Below are 14,825 nucleotides of genomic sequence, written 5' to 3' on the forward strand. Positions count from 1 at the left end.
AAGTGCCGCACACCAAACAGGCGTGTGGGCTATCAAGCTGGCAGTTTCTCGCCGTCTCGCTGAAACGCTGCCAACCTCGCACCCTACCACAGAGGCCCGCCAATTCCTTGGGGACCGCGAGAGAGCAGGGGACGGGGAGGCCATTAGGGGACGAAAGGATGGCTTCGGGGGCGGCTAGGGACAGCCCGGGATCAGTCGGAAAAAAAAAAGCAGAACGGAGTAAAGGGCCACCACCAACTTGAGAGAAGGGGGAACGGAGAGGACACGGCGAGGTGGGCTCTGAGGCGGGGAAGGGCCGCGCTCCGAGGGCCAGGCGGGGTCCCAGCGAGCCTACGGCCCGGGAACAATGGCACGAGCGTGACGTGAGCCGGGGACGTCGCCGCGGCGCTGAGGAAGGGGCTGGGTGGGGCGGGGGCCGCACCGGGTGGGGGGCGTGCGGCATCCGCGAACGCGCGGGAGGGGTTCGGCCTAAGGAGAGGGGTCTGAGGGGCACCTCGGCTGGAGGCCCGGCTGGAGGCAGCAGCTTCTGCCCGGGGGTCGCGCGCTCGGCCACGCACCCTCTCTCGCTCCTGGCTCGCTCGCCCGCCCACTCCTTCCTCGCCCGCCCGCGGGTCCCGCCGCACTCACCGACCCCGCCGCACGCCAACAATCGCAGCACGCAACTGCCGCAGCCGCCCGAGCGCGCGCCCTCCCCGCCCCCGCCGCCCGGGCGCCGCCCCCAGCTCCCGCTGGCCAGGGACCGGCGCGCTGTTCCGTCCCCCAGCTCCGCCGCAGAACCTGGCGACTGCAACATTTCCAGACCGCACCGAGTGTGTGTCTCACGCGGGTCTAGGGATCTTTAAACGACAGAACAGCGGTTGTTGCCGAGCTGTGGGGTGACACACATTGACAACCCTTCCATCTCCTTTCGCTTTCTATCCCTTGGCATCCTGCCTGCGCCCCTCAGCAGGCCCCTGGGCTACCCTCTCCACTGCCTCTTGGCCTACGCTCTATGAAGCTTTCCCTTAGGGGAAGAGGGTATCCTTTTCCCCAGTCACAGAATCTTCTAGTCAAATGGACCTCAAGACTCCTCTGGTCCAGACCCCTCTAACAGCACGCCTGAATCCCCTTGGTGACTAAAAGCATCAGCTTAGAATTTTGTTAGAATGGTTGGAATCCCAGTTCCGCCTCTTACAAATTGTGTGCCCTTGGGCAAGGTATCTGACCTGTGCCCAGTTCCCTCATCTATAAGATAGGGACAGGAAACAAGAGCACCTACATCAAAAGATGCTGACAGTATGAAATAAGATAACATAGGTAAGGCCTCAGGACAGTCCTGGCACACAGTAGGTACCCAGTAAATGTTAGCTGTTAAATTGATACCGGACCACCACCAACTTGCCATGGCAGGAAGACGACTCAAGGACCGACAGCCCAGTATTTCCAGAGCACTGCATTCCTTGGTACCGGCAGCTCTGACCAGTTAGAAATTGTGTCTGAACTTCCACTATCAAGACCCAGGTTCTACCCCTTGGAGCTTCAAAAAACAAACAGGCTCTCCGCCCGACAGCCGCAGCGCCGCCATTATGGACACCAGCCGCGTGCAGCCCATAAAGTTGTCCAGGGTCACCAAGGTGCTGGGCAGGACCGGCTCACAGGGACAGTGCACGCAGGTGCGCGTGGAATTTATGGACGACACGAGCCGCTCCATCATCCGCAACGTGAAAGGCCCCGTGCGCGAGGGTGACGTGCTCACCTTGTTAGAGTCAGAGCGAGAAGCTCGGAGGCTGCGCTGACCTTGGCTGCTGGGTCCTGGATGTCAGGGTCAAGACCACTTGGCCCAGTGGGGGTGATCTGCGATTGTTAAATAAAGCGTTTGTGTTGTATGTTAAAAAAAAAAAAAAAACCAAACAGATATAACCTCTCTTAGAACTCTGACTTTTCAGATACCTGACTTCTGTCACATCTGCCTAAGGTCTTCTCTTATTCCAGATCAATATCTCCCATTCTTTCCATTGTTTCTCCTTTGCCCTGGTTTTGAGTGAGGGTCTTCATCCTTCTCCTCATACAACTGGTGGATCTGATTGTGAATCCTTTAGAATATGTCTCCCAAGCCTGAACCAAATGTTTGTGGTACCATCAGAGCAAAGCAGGACTATAGCTTCTTCCTTGTAGGACCTAGTGCCTTGCATTCATGTAATAAAATTCTTGGCACCCACACTATTGCCTCATACTGAACTTGCAGTCAACCAAAAGCCTCCAGGTCTTTTTAATACGCGCTCTGCTGGAGCACTTCTACGCACCCTCCCCCCACCCCCCAACCTTGTGTTTCTGAGCCAGCCTCAGTTCAAGTCAGCTGAGGATAGGCCTTGGGCCTCTCACCTCCTAGATTTTTAAGGGTATGTGGAAAAAAGGAATAGGAATTGAAAGTTGGTGTAACACAACCTTTAAACCAAGTGCATTTGAAAAAAGGCCAGGATTTGTGTCTAAAGACCATGGTACTGAGTGAATAACAAATACACAGACACACACATATGAATGTGATCTCACCTCTGCAAAAAAAGTGTACATACACAAAAGACTAGAAGGAAGTATGCAAATGAGTATGTTAATAGTGGTTTTCTCTCAGTGATAAGATTTGGGGTGGTTTCTTTTCTTCTTTATACTTTTCCATTAATTTCCTACATTGTTTATGTTATTTTTATAATCAAGAACTTGGTTCCAAAAAAAATCAGAGAGATGGAATAACTTGAAAAAAAGGTAGAAACAAAGTTAAAAGAAAAATAACAGATAAGGAAAAAAATATTTGCAATCTATAAAAGACAAAGGATTTGTATCTGAAACCATAAAGGACTCTTAACAAATCAGTAAGAAACGAGATAAATAGTCCACTAGAAAAATGGGCAAAAAATGTAAGCAGTTCACAGAAAATGAAATACAAACTGCCAATAAACACACAAAAAGATGCCCAACTTTACTAGTAATCAGGGAAATGGAAAATAAAACTGAGACTGGCATCAATTTTCAAGCTTCATAATATCAAAAAATATAAACTGGCCCAGCCACTTCAGAGGGCAACTGGACATCTATTAAGTCTATATTTCAGCATTGCCACTTCTAGTTATCTACCATGGAGATATATGCAAGGATAATCACTAGGGTATTGCTTATAATAAAGAAAATTTAGAATCAGTCTAAATGCCCACCAACAGGGTACTGGCTAAATAAAATGTAGAATACTCATATAATGAAATTTTATTGAGAATTTAAAAGAAGCGATCTTGATCCATATGTAATAACAGAGATATATCCCAAAGTCATATTTTTAAATGAAAATGGCAAGTTGCAGAATTTTACATAGTATTGATATTTTAGAAAATTCTTCCCCCAAAGGCAAAACTTCAGGGAATTTGGGTTCAGATTTGGGTTTATCTGAACCCAAACTGAGGTAATAGTCTACAAAATACTTGACCTGTACTTTTCAAAAGTGTCAAGGTCATGAAAGCCAAGGAAAGACTGAGAAATTGGCATAGATTCTCCTATTCACAGATAGGACACCAAGGAAACCTGACAACTAAATACCATTTGATATCCTGGATGGGATCCTGGAACAGAAAAAGGACATTAGCAGAAGAACTGGTGAAGTTGGAATAAAGACTGTTACTCAGTTAATAGTATTGCACCAATGTTAATTTCTTAGTTGCACCATAGGTTATGTAAACTGTTAACAATACGAGAGGCTGGGTGAAGGGTATGTTGAAACTTTCTGCACTATCTTTGTAACTCATCTTTAATCTAAAATTATTTCCAAATAAAAAGTTAAAATAAAACACAGACATAAATAATGCTATTATTTCCTGTCATCACACATTAGGTTTATAAAAAGATTTTTAACACATATTTATAAAGCTACATGCCCAACACATGTCAGAGGTTATCTTTAAGATAAAAGGACCAGGATTAGAAGTAATGTCCAAAGGGAGTATTAGCTTTAGTTTTAACATTTTAGAAGATAAGTGTAATCATGCATTGCTTTTGTAACCAAAAGTTAATTCTTTTAAGTGCAAAAGAAAGCAAAAGGACAGGACGAGTTGGCCTCATGACTTTCAAGGGTAAGATAAGGCAAGCCAGTTTATGAAACCACCTTCTAACAGAGGGCTGGGAGGCAGAGGAACCATGAAGGGCTTGCTTGGAGTCTCTAACCTGACATTAGCTGAAGAGTCTGGGCCCTGCCTTGGCCAAAGAGGCCACCTCACTGTGGCCTTGGATGGCCACTCCCCAACTTCCTGCCCAAGCACTCACATGGCTGTCCTATCCATCTGATCTACACTATTTCCTCTAGAATACCATAAACTCTGAGTCACCCAGAATGTGAGCAGCATTCACAGGTCACTTATCAGTTGGTCTGCTCCTTGGCAGGAACTCTCTTCAAAAACAGGCAATGAGTGCCTATCATATACGTAACATTGATCAATATAGATAAGAGTGGCTGCCCTTGTAGAGGTCACTGACTACTAGGAAGATGAACTTTAAACAAACACAAAATTGCTTTACTACAATTTTGATAAGTGCTATGCAGGAAAAGTAAAAGATGCTATGAAGGAGAACATAATGGGGCTAGAGATGGGGTCGGGAGAGGGTCAGGAAACATTTCTCTGCGGAAATGACATCTCAGCTGAGATCTGAAGGAGGAGTAGGACATAGGCAAAAAAAAATGAGAGGGGACTTGTTTGGAGGAATGGAGAATTCCTGAAAGAAGGAGCAGTAGGTGTAAAGGCCCTAAAATAGAGATGAGACTTGTGCATCTGAGGAATGATCAAAAGCCTAAAGAGAAAGGGAAAAAGTGGCAAAAAATTGCCCTGGAGGGAGGCAAGGTCAGAGCTGGCAGGGTGCCGTCCTTCCTGAAGTGCAATGGAGAGTGACTGAAGGGTGCAAAGCAGAGGAGCAGGGATCAGATTCGCAGTTTAAATGTAACCAACAACCAACTGCCTCACATAGTCATGAAAATTAATTCCTTTGAATCAAGCAAATGTCTCTTAGATGCCTGTTGGAAACTTCCACTGGGTGTTTACAATGTGAGAGAGACAAGATCAGCAACCTTTGCCACAATCATTTTATTTATTGAATGCCTACCAGGTGGTAGACACTGGAGTTCAAACTGATCCCCCACCCAAACCTTGTTCAAGAGTTGATGAACATCTATGCAGAAAAAGCAGACACTTACGTAAACATTATAAGCCTCATGCCAGATTAGTGACCCCAAAGAGCTTCAGGATTTCGGAAGACATGGATTCTTAAGGATATGGTCATCAGAATCAAATACATGGAGATACTACTTCACACCTATGGCTATAATTTAAAAAATGGAAAATAATAAGTGTCGGCAAGGATGTGGAAAAATTCAAACCCTTGTACATTGTTGCGGGGAAGGTAAAATGGTACAAACTGCTGTGGAAAACAGATTGGTGGTTCCTCAAAAAGTTAAACATAGAATTACCACATCACCCAGCAATTCCGCTGCTAGGTAGACACCCAAAAGAATTGAAAACAGGGACTTAAACAGATACTTATACACCAATGTTCATACCAACATTATTCACAATAACCAAAAGGTAGAAACAATCTAAGTGTCCTATCAACACATGAATGGATAAACAAGACATGGTATATAAACATGATGGAATATTTTTCAGCCATTAAAACGAACACATGCTACATCTTGGATGAACTTTGAAAACACTATGCTGAGAGAAATAAGCTAGACACAGATTATGATTACATTTATATGAACTAGCTAGAATAGAGAAATTCATAGAGACAGAAAGTAGATTAGAGGTTACCAGGGTTTGGATGGAGACAGGAATCGAGAGTTATTGCTTAATGGTTACAGAGTTTCTGTTTGGAGTGATCAAAAAATTTTGGACACAGACAGTGGTGATGGTTGCACAACACTATGAATATAATTAATGCCACTGAATGGTACATTTAAAAATGATTACAATGGCAAATTTTATATTATATATATTTTACCACAATAAAAAATTGACTTTCAAAAAAAAGAATCAAATACATAAATAGCACCATTTCCTCCATGTTCACCTGGCTCCTTCCAAATTGCCATTTTCCAGTTCCTAGAACACCCAGTCTCCTTGTCCCTGAATAAACTGTTTCCTTTGCCTGAAAGGCTCTTGTCTTCTTTCTAACTCCACTCATCCCTGAGGCCTTAACTCAAATGGTACTCAGAGGCCTTCCCTAAGCCCCTTACCCAATCTAACTGAAATCCCCTGCTATTATTTGCTTTCATGTTGCCCTATACCTTCCCTTCCCTAACTTACCACAGTTGCCATGAAATAAGTATTTGTGTGTTCTATCTTTAGTATCTGTCTCTCAATATCGCCTATAAGCTCCACAAGGGCAGTGACAGTGCGTCTTGTCCACTGAGAGACAACACTCAGCGCAGGGTCTGGCACATTGAGGATTCCCTATATATTTTTAAATAAATTAATGATAACTAAATGAATGTGTAGTGGGGTGGTGAGAAAACTGCCAGCCTATCTCTTAGAGGAGGAAACTGAGGGAGTCACTAGTACCATGTGTTTCCAGATAGATCTGATATATCACCAACCATTCCAACCTTAGTCTCTAACTATTCGTCTAAATAAGTGGTAAGTTGTTGCACTTAAAATGGAACACCTTCTCAGACTGTGCCACCAGAACCAACAGCCCTCCTCCAGGCAGTTCAGCCTGCTTGAACATTTCACACATTTGGGGGAAGCAGCACCCATACTGGAACTAAAGTCTAAGGCACAACGATGCCAGAATGAGAAAAAGCATTTACTTGTCTATTGAGAAAGCCAATTCTTCAATAAGTACAAGTAAGTATACGTACTCTACCATTAGTAGGTGAAAGCATTTCCTAATTGATTTAGTTTTCCCACCTGGGCATTCCACAGCAACCTCAGTAAACAATTTTCTATGCTAACAGGACACTAAACAAACAGATGATTACTTTTGAGACAAGAAATGCAAATAAAAGCTGATTTAATGAATTGTTTTCCAGATGTGGACAGTTGTGGGAACTGAAAGATATGAAAACACAGGAGGAAGACACAGCACAACAGCTTTTATGTCAACAAATTGTATTCCATGGACCATCGATTCTCTCAGCCCCACAGCCATAGTCTTCTCTCTTCTTTTCACTTTTCTTGCATTTTACATATAAATTGCAAAAACCACAGAGTGCAAGGCAAACCAAGCACCACAGTTATTGGGAAACTTCTGATCACAAGTAACGGGAAACCCATTTAAAACAGGCTTAAACAATGCGGAAGTTGAGTGGTATGGTAGACTCTGTGGTAAATGATTCAGCAATCAATATTGCCATTAAGGACCAAGTTTTGTCTGTCTGCCCTGCAGCCCTGGGGTTCGCTTCATCCTAAAACACGTAGAATAGCTTCAAGTTTCCTTCTTCATGTCAACAAAACACAGAGACACCTCTCCTCCAACACAAATGTTAAATCCTTCCCTTCAACTTAACTGGAATGAATTAGGGCACACGCAGACTCCCTAGACCAAAAGTCATCACCAATGCATGATCATACACTGATAAATCAGATATTGTCCCCGGGGTTGGGGATGGAAAGGATACCTGAAAAAAACTGGAATTTTTCATGGGGAGAAGCTATGGGAGATGGAGGCTAGGTAAGCAGTCAAAAGTATCCACTACAACTAGTAAACCAGAATCTGCCCAGCCATTGAGTTACAAAGTAGTGTTAGAGAAATATAAAACAACACTTTGAATTTCACACATCAACTAATCTACTGGTTCTTAACTCATGTGAGGGATAAGAATACACTTCCATTAACAACAGTGGCCCATGACACCAGCGATTCTCAGAAATATCAGGAAGCCCATATTCTTGGTGGTGTTCTCTCTCTCCTGCAATCTCTCCTTGTGGGAGAGAAAATGGTCCTCTCCGGTCCCTTCCTGGGATCCCACCCTAGTCCTTCACAGTGATCTTGAGCAGCATTTCTCAATTTGAGAAATCTACTCTGGGAGCCCCAAAGTGTATTTTGGTATGACAGCTCTGTGAGATATTAACAGATGTTCCTCAGAAAAAAAAAGTTCCATGTTTGCCAAAATCTTGAAAGACCCATTTAAATACTTAGAATTCAAAACACTTGGGCATTTGTCATTATAAATTCCTGGGATGGCATATCCACTTTGTCTTTTTAAGATTGGGCCTTTATAAGCAAGAAAGTGGCCCTGGTTCTCAGACCAAAGAGGTGAGAGGGGGTTTATATAGGGATTTGTAACAGGGATGCAGTGTTTTCTTCAATCAATAGTTCTCAAATCTCACCAAGCATTATGAGTTGCTTGGGGAGTTTTCTGAAAGGCAGATTCCAGACCCTATCCCAGTCTTACCAATTATGAATCCTGGCAATGTGTCCTGGGAATTCGAAACTGAAACAAACTCCTAGATAATTCTGATGCAGGTAGTCTGCGTGTTCTCTGACAATGTTAACTGCCTCACTCCTTCTTGTGACAGCAATCAATGTTGCCATGGTAGCAGCCAATCTGAGCCAACCCCTGCTGCCTGCTACCTAGGCAACAACTGACTTCATGGGTCTCTGCCTTGTTTGCTAGCCCTAGGGACCATTATGAACAACAATCTTCTGAGTACTGCAGAAACTATACAATTGACCCAAAGAAACCGACTCATGGTTGCACGATCAGGAATTATAAATCTCTACGTGACCTCACCTTCAGAGCACCAGTCTCATAATCCCCTTTTTTGGCTTCAGTTCAGATGTCAGATGCTAGCCCTCAATGACTGTATTTCATTGGCATGAGTAGGGTGCAGATTTGAGACTCAAAGAGTTTTCCAAGCCCACCACAAGCTGGGGTCCTCCCACACCTGACACCTACAGCACTCCTGTTGTAACAAGTGTTATCTTGGGTGAACAGTAAATAAATCTTCTCTCATTTGAGTGGCAAGTAGTTGAGTTTATTACTTTTACTTTCCCCAAACCCAAAAGAGTTCTTTTCAACTAATTCTTTGGTCAGATACTAGCCATCTGAAAGAAAATCCATGCTAATAAAAAAGGAGATAGATAAAGTAGGATATGCATCTAATCCCTTAGCAGGTATGGTAAGCAGAATAGTGATTTAATACCTAGAACCTGTGATTATGTTACGGAGAATTAAGGTAGTAGGTGTAATTTAGTATGCTAATTAGATAGATGATCTTAAATAGGAAGAGTAGCCTGAGTTTTTCAGGTGGGTCCAATCCTTAAATGAGGCAGAGGGAGGGACAAGAGTCAGTGTCAGAGTGACACAATGTGAAAATGATTTGACCTGCTGTTGCTAGCTACGGAGATGAAGAGGGACCACCAGCCAAGGAATGCAGGCAGCCTCCACAAACTGGAAAAGGCAAGAAAATTGATTCTCCCCTAGAGTCTCCAGAAGGAACACGGCCCTGCCAACACCTTGATTTAGCCATGTAAGCTCATTTCAGACTTCTCCCAGAACTGTCAGATAGTAAGTTTGTGTTGCTTTAAGCCACAAATTTTGCGATAATTTGTTGCAGCAGCAATAGGAAACTAATACACAGGGGATTAGGATGGAAAGCCTGAAGCAAATACAGACTAGAAGTTCAGACAAATGTGGGCCTCCCTGCTCAGGGCCGTACTACCCTTCTCCAGCGGTGGCCCAGGGGAAACCTTTCATTTCATTCTGTGAGTTTTCCAGGGGCCTTGCCTTTGAACCAGGTAAGCTGGTTCAGAAACCCTGCAGGATTAAAAAAAAAAAGGACATATCTTTCATGTACATTTTTTGGCCGCTTCAATGTTACTGTGTTTTGTTTTCCTTTTTTTTTAAATGAAGAATAATATATATGTACATACATATCCACAGAAAAATGCACAACTCATTTTCACAAAGTAAATACACCTGTGTAACCACCACCCAAATCAAAATGTAAAATATAACCAGAAGCTTCAAAACTTACCACACGCCCCCTCCCAGGCACTACTTCCTTCACCTCCCTGTAAATAATCACTATTCTGACTTCCAATTCCAAAGATGTGGGTTTTTTGTTTTTTTACCTGTTTTTGAACTTTATATAAAATGGACTCATACAGTATGCATGCCTTTGTGTCTGGCTTCTTTCACTTAACATTAGATTTGTAAGATGCTGCCATATGTAGCAATTATGCATTTTCATTGCTCTGTAGTATTCCATTATATGAACATAACAGAATTTATCCATCTTTTTTTTAAAAAAAAGGAAAACTATGGAGTAAGCGTGGTTTCCCTGCCTTCCAGGACTTCTCAGAGCCTTTATCATGAAAATAAGTATAGGCATACCTTGTTTTATTGCACTTTGCTTTATTCCACTTTGCAAGTATTTCTTTTTTAGAAATTGAAGGCTTCTGGCAACGCTGCATTGAGCAAGTCTATTGGCACCATTTTTCCTACAGCATGTGCTCACTTCATGTCTCTGTGTCACATTTTGGCAATTCACACACTATTCCAAACTTTTTCATTATTCTTATATCTGTTACCGTGGTCTCTGGTCAGTGGTTTTTGGTATTACTATTGTAATTGTTTGGGGGGCACCACAAACCACGCCCATATAAGGACAACAAACTTAATCAGTAAATGTTGTGTGTGTTCTGAATGCTCTACTCACTGGCCCCATCTTTCTCCCTCTCCTCTGCCTTCATATTCCCTGAGATATAACGATATTGAAATTAGGGCCCAGCGTGGTGGCTCACACCTATAATCTCAGCACTTTGGAAGGCTGAGGCAGGAGTATCACTTGAGGCCAGGAGTTCGAAACCAGCCTGAGCAACATAACAAGACCCCATCTCTACATACTAAATATATATATCTATATCTATACATGTGTGTGTGTATATATATAAATAGTAAAAGAGAAAGAAATTAAGTCAGTTAGTAATCCTACAATGGCCTCTAAGCGTTCAAGTGAAAGGAAGAGTCACATGTCTTTCACTTTAAATCAAAAGCTAACAACGATTAAGCTTAGTGAGGAAGGCATGTCAAAAGCAAAAATAGGCTGAAAGCTAGGCCTGCCTCTTGCGCCAGTTAGCCAAGTTATGAAGGCAAAGGAAAAGTTATTGAAGGAAATTAAAAGTGCTACTCCATACAAATGATAAGAAAGTGAAACAGCCTTATTGCTGATATGGAGAAAGTTTTAGTAGTCTAGACAGAAGATCAAACCAGCTGCAACATTCCTTTAAGCCAAAGCCTAATCCAGAGGAAAGCCCTCTCTTCCATTCTATGAAGGCTGAAAGGGGTAAGGAAGCTGCAGAAGAAAAGTCTGAAGCTAGAAGAGGTTAGTTCATGAGGTATAAGGAAAGAAACCAGCTCTACAACATAAAAGTGCAAGATGAGGCATCAAGTGCTGCTGTAGAAGCTGCAGCAAGTTATCTAAAAGATCTGGCTAGGATCATAGGGAGGTAGCTACACTAAACAACAGATTTTCCATATAGATGAAACAGCTTTCTATTGGAAGAAGATGCCATCTAGGACTTTTATAGCTAGAGAGAAGTCAATGCCTAGCTTCAATGGACAGGCTGACTCTTGTTATGGGCCAGTGCAGCTGGTGACTTTAAATTCAAGCCAATGCTCATTTACCATTTCAAAAATCCTAGGGCTCTTAAGAATTATGCTAAACCTACTTTGCCTGTGCTCTGTAAAAGGAAAAGCAAAACCTGGATGACAGCACATCTGTTTATAGCATGGTTTACTGAATATGTTAAGCCCACTGTTGAGACCTACTGCTCAGAAAAAAGATTCCTTTCAAAATAGGCCGGGCGAGGTGGCTCACGCCTGTAATCCTAGCACTCTGGGAGGCCGAGGTGGGCAGATCGTTTGAGCTCAGGAGTTCGAGACCAGCCTGAGCAAGAGCGAGACCCCATCTCTACTAAAAATAGAAAGAAATTAGCTGGACAGCTAAAAATATATATAGAAAAAATTAGCCGGGCATGGTGGTGCATGCCTGTAGTCCCAGCTACTCGCGAGGCTGAGACAGGAGGATCCCTTGAGCTTAGGAGTTTGAGGTTGCTGTGAGCTAGGCTGACGCCACGGCACTCTAGCCTGGGCAACAGAGTGAGACGCTGTCTCAAAAAAAAAAAAAAAAAAAAAAAAAATGTGACTGCTCATTGACAATGCACCTGGTCACCCAAGAGCTCTGATGGAGATGTACAAGATTAATGTTGTTTACGTGTCTACTAACATAATATCTATTCTCCAGCCCATGAATCGAAGAGTGATTTTGACTTTCAAGTCTTCTTGTTTAAGAAATACATTTAGTGAGGCTATAGCTGCCATAGACAGTGATTCCTCTGATGGATCTGGCAAAGTAAATTGAAAACTTCTGGAAAGGATTCACCATTCTAGATGCCATTAGGAACATTTGTGATTCATGAGAGGAAGTCAAAATATCAACATGAACAGGAGTTTTGAAGAACTTGATTCCAACGCTCATGGATGACGTTGAGGGGTTCAAGACTTCAGTGAAGGAAGGAACTGCAGATGTTGTGGAAATAGCAAGAGAACTAGAATTAGAAATGGAATTGCTGCAATCTCATGATCAAACTTGAACGGATGAAGAGTTGCTTCTTATAGATGAGCAAAGAAAGTGGTTTCCTGAATAGGAATCTATTCCTGGTAAAGATGTTGTGAACATTGTTGAAACGACAACAAAGGATTTAGAGTATTACATAAACTTAGTTGATAAAGCAGCAGCAGGGTTTGAGAGGTTTGACTCCAATTTTGAAAGAAGTTCTACTGTGGGTAAAATGCTATCTAAACAGCATTGCATGCTACAGAAAAATCCTTTGTGAAAGGAAGAGTCAATCGATGTGGCAAACTTATTGTTGCCTTATTTTGGGAAATTGCCACAGCCACCCCAACCTTCAGCAACCACCACCCTGATCAGTTAACAGCCATTAACACTGAGACAAGACCCTTCACCAACAAAAATACTACAACTCACTGAAGGCTCAGATGATCGTTAGCATTTTTTACCAATAAAGTACTTCTTAATTAAGGTATGTACATTTTTTAGACATAATGCTACTGCACACTTTATAACAGACTACAGTATAGTATAAATGTAACTTTTATATGCACTGAGAAACCAAAAAATTCATTATAACTAGTTTTATTGTGGTGATCTAGAATACTGCAATAACGCTATATATGCAAATAGGTCCATATTTCAAGGAAAGGGTTTGGTTGCTTTCAAAAATGTTTTTGAAAATTACCAGCCTAGGCTCTAGAGTACCTCTCTACAAGGGCTTGCTAACCTTATCCAAAGTTCATTGCTTTTGCTGCTGTTATCTTTCGAGACTGTCAAAGGGCCATCCACCTGTTCTGATTTTTCCAGTGGTGTTGTGGAAAGGTCTCAAAAGGGGATCATTGACAAAAGCTCAATGCAGATCAGGCAGCTTAGTCCACAGGCAGTTTCTGTCTATGGAATCATGGGCTGAAAATAGATCATTACATGCCACAAAAGTCTTAAATTGCTTCTAACCAGGCAGTGTAGTAAAGGGATTAAGAGCATGGATTCCAGAGCCAAACTCCTTGGCTTCAACTCTTGGCTCTGTTGCTAACTAGCTGTGACCTTGGGCAAGTTCCTTAATACCCTCATGTCTTAGTTTCCTCATCTTTAAAATGGAGGAGAAGACAATAATGTTTGTTAAGTAAAACCAAAATGACAATGGCTCTTTTCTTTCTGCACGAACTTATGGGTGGCAAAGCCCAACTCCAGATACTTTGATTCTTTCACTGTTTGATAATCTATCACTGCCCTCAAGGCAAGGCTCTCTCTGTGGCCTCCCACAACCCTAAGGATCCTGGAGTCATATGGCCTTACTCCTGGCCCTCCAAGATGAGGAGTGGTTACCAGACCTGGGATTTCTTGGATCAGTAAAGTTTCAAAAGCAATTTTGGAGATGTATGTAGGGTGGCTATCTTTCAACTCTGCCGTTTAGTACATCAAAATAAACTGCCATCTACTATTAGCACTAATTCATAAAAGACAATTTTAACACCAAAAAAGTAGGAAGAACATAATCTCAGAATAAAAGACAGGGCTTCCAATTAATTAAATTTAGCTTAGTAAAAAATCACTTCCCTTTTCTGTTTTTTTCCATTTCATCTTGAGCCACTGGCCAAGGGCCAACCCCTGTCTGTGACCCAGCATTTGGCCAACTCTGCTCTGTGAGGCCCTTCTGAATGCTCCTCGACACACTGGGCATTATAACTAAACACCACCCTGAATGACCAAGCATCAAAGCCAGTACTGAGCACCCAAACTTTGCAAAAGTGAAGGTATTTGCTAAAGATCCCAGAGAGCATTACTGTGCTCAGGGGTGGATGGCCCGTAGGAAATTGGAAGGAGGCATTTTATTAATAGTTGCTCCCTGTAGCATTTGATGGGGCCATTTAGAACCTTGGCTCCAAGTCCAAGGAGCCAAGAAGGATTCTGAGCTACCTGGGTATGCAGAGTGTTTTTGCCCAGGACAGGATTCAGGGTATAGGGACTCTCAGGGCCGGGCGCGGTGGCTCACGCCTGTAATCCTAGCACTCTGGGAGGCCGAGGTGGGCGGATCGTTTCAGCTCAGGAGTTCGAGACCAGCCTGAGCAAGAGCGAGACCCCACCTCTACTAAAAATAGAAAGAAATTATATGGACAGCTAAAAATATATATAGAAAAAATTAGCCGGGCATGGTGGTGCATGCCTGTAGTCCCAGCTACTCGGGAGGCTGAGACAGGAGGATCGCTTGAGCTCAGGAGTTTGAGGTTGCTGTGA

The 14,825-nt window shown here is 42.8% G+C and overlaps 2 protein-coding genes across 3 annotated transcripts in view; one reads left to right on the forward strand and one right to left on the reverse strand.

Annotated features, from left to right (window-relative positions):
- The window catches only part of NT5C2 (5'-nucleotidase, cytosolic II), an 83,341-nt gene extending 82,684 nt beyond the window's left edge, over nt 1-657 (reverse strand). For both annotated transcript variants that reach the window (XM_069460131.1, XM_069460130.1), the window contains exon 1: nt 628-657. The gene's annotated coding sequence lies outside the window, so the exon portion shown is untranslated. The remainder of the gene's footprint in view (nt 1-627) is intronic.
- Nucleotides 658-1,548: 891 nt separating this feature from the next.
- On the forward strand, nt 1,549-1,867 carry LOC138376397 (small ribosomal subunit protein eS28-like). Its single transcript, XM_069460675.1, has one exon. It carries the CDS (start codon nt 1,566-1,568, stop codon nt 1,773-1,775), a length of 210 nt encoding a protein of 69 aa, XP_069316776.1. The 5' UTR covers nt 1,549-1,565; the 3' UTR covers nt 1,776-1,867.
- The last annotated feature ends 12,958 nt before the right edge of the window (nt 1,868-14,825 follow it).

The sequence above is a fragment of the Eulemur rufifrons genome, chromosome 28, assembly GCF_041146395.1.
Source record: "Eulemur rufifrons isolate Redbay chromosome 28, OSU_ERuf_1, whole genome shotgun sequence".
Lineage (NCBI taxonomy): Eukaryota > Metazoa > Chordata > Mammalia > Primates > Lemuridae > Eulemur > Eulemur rufifrons.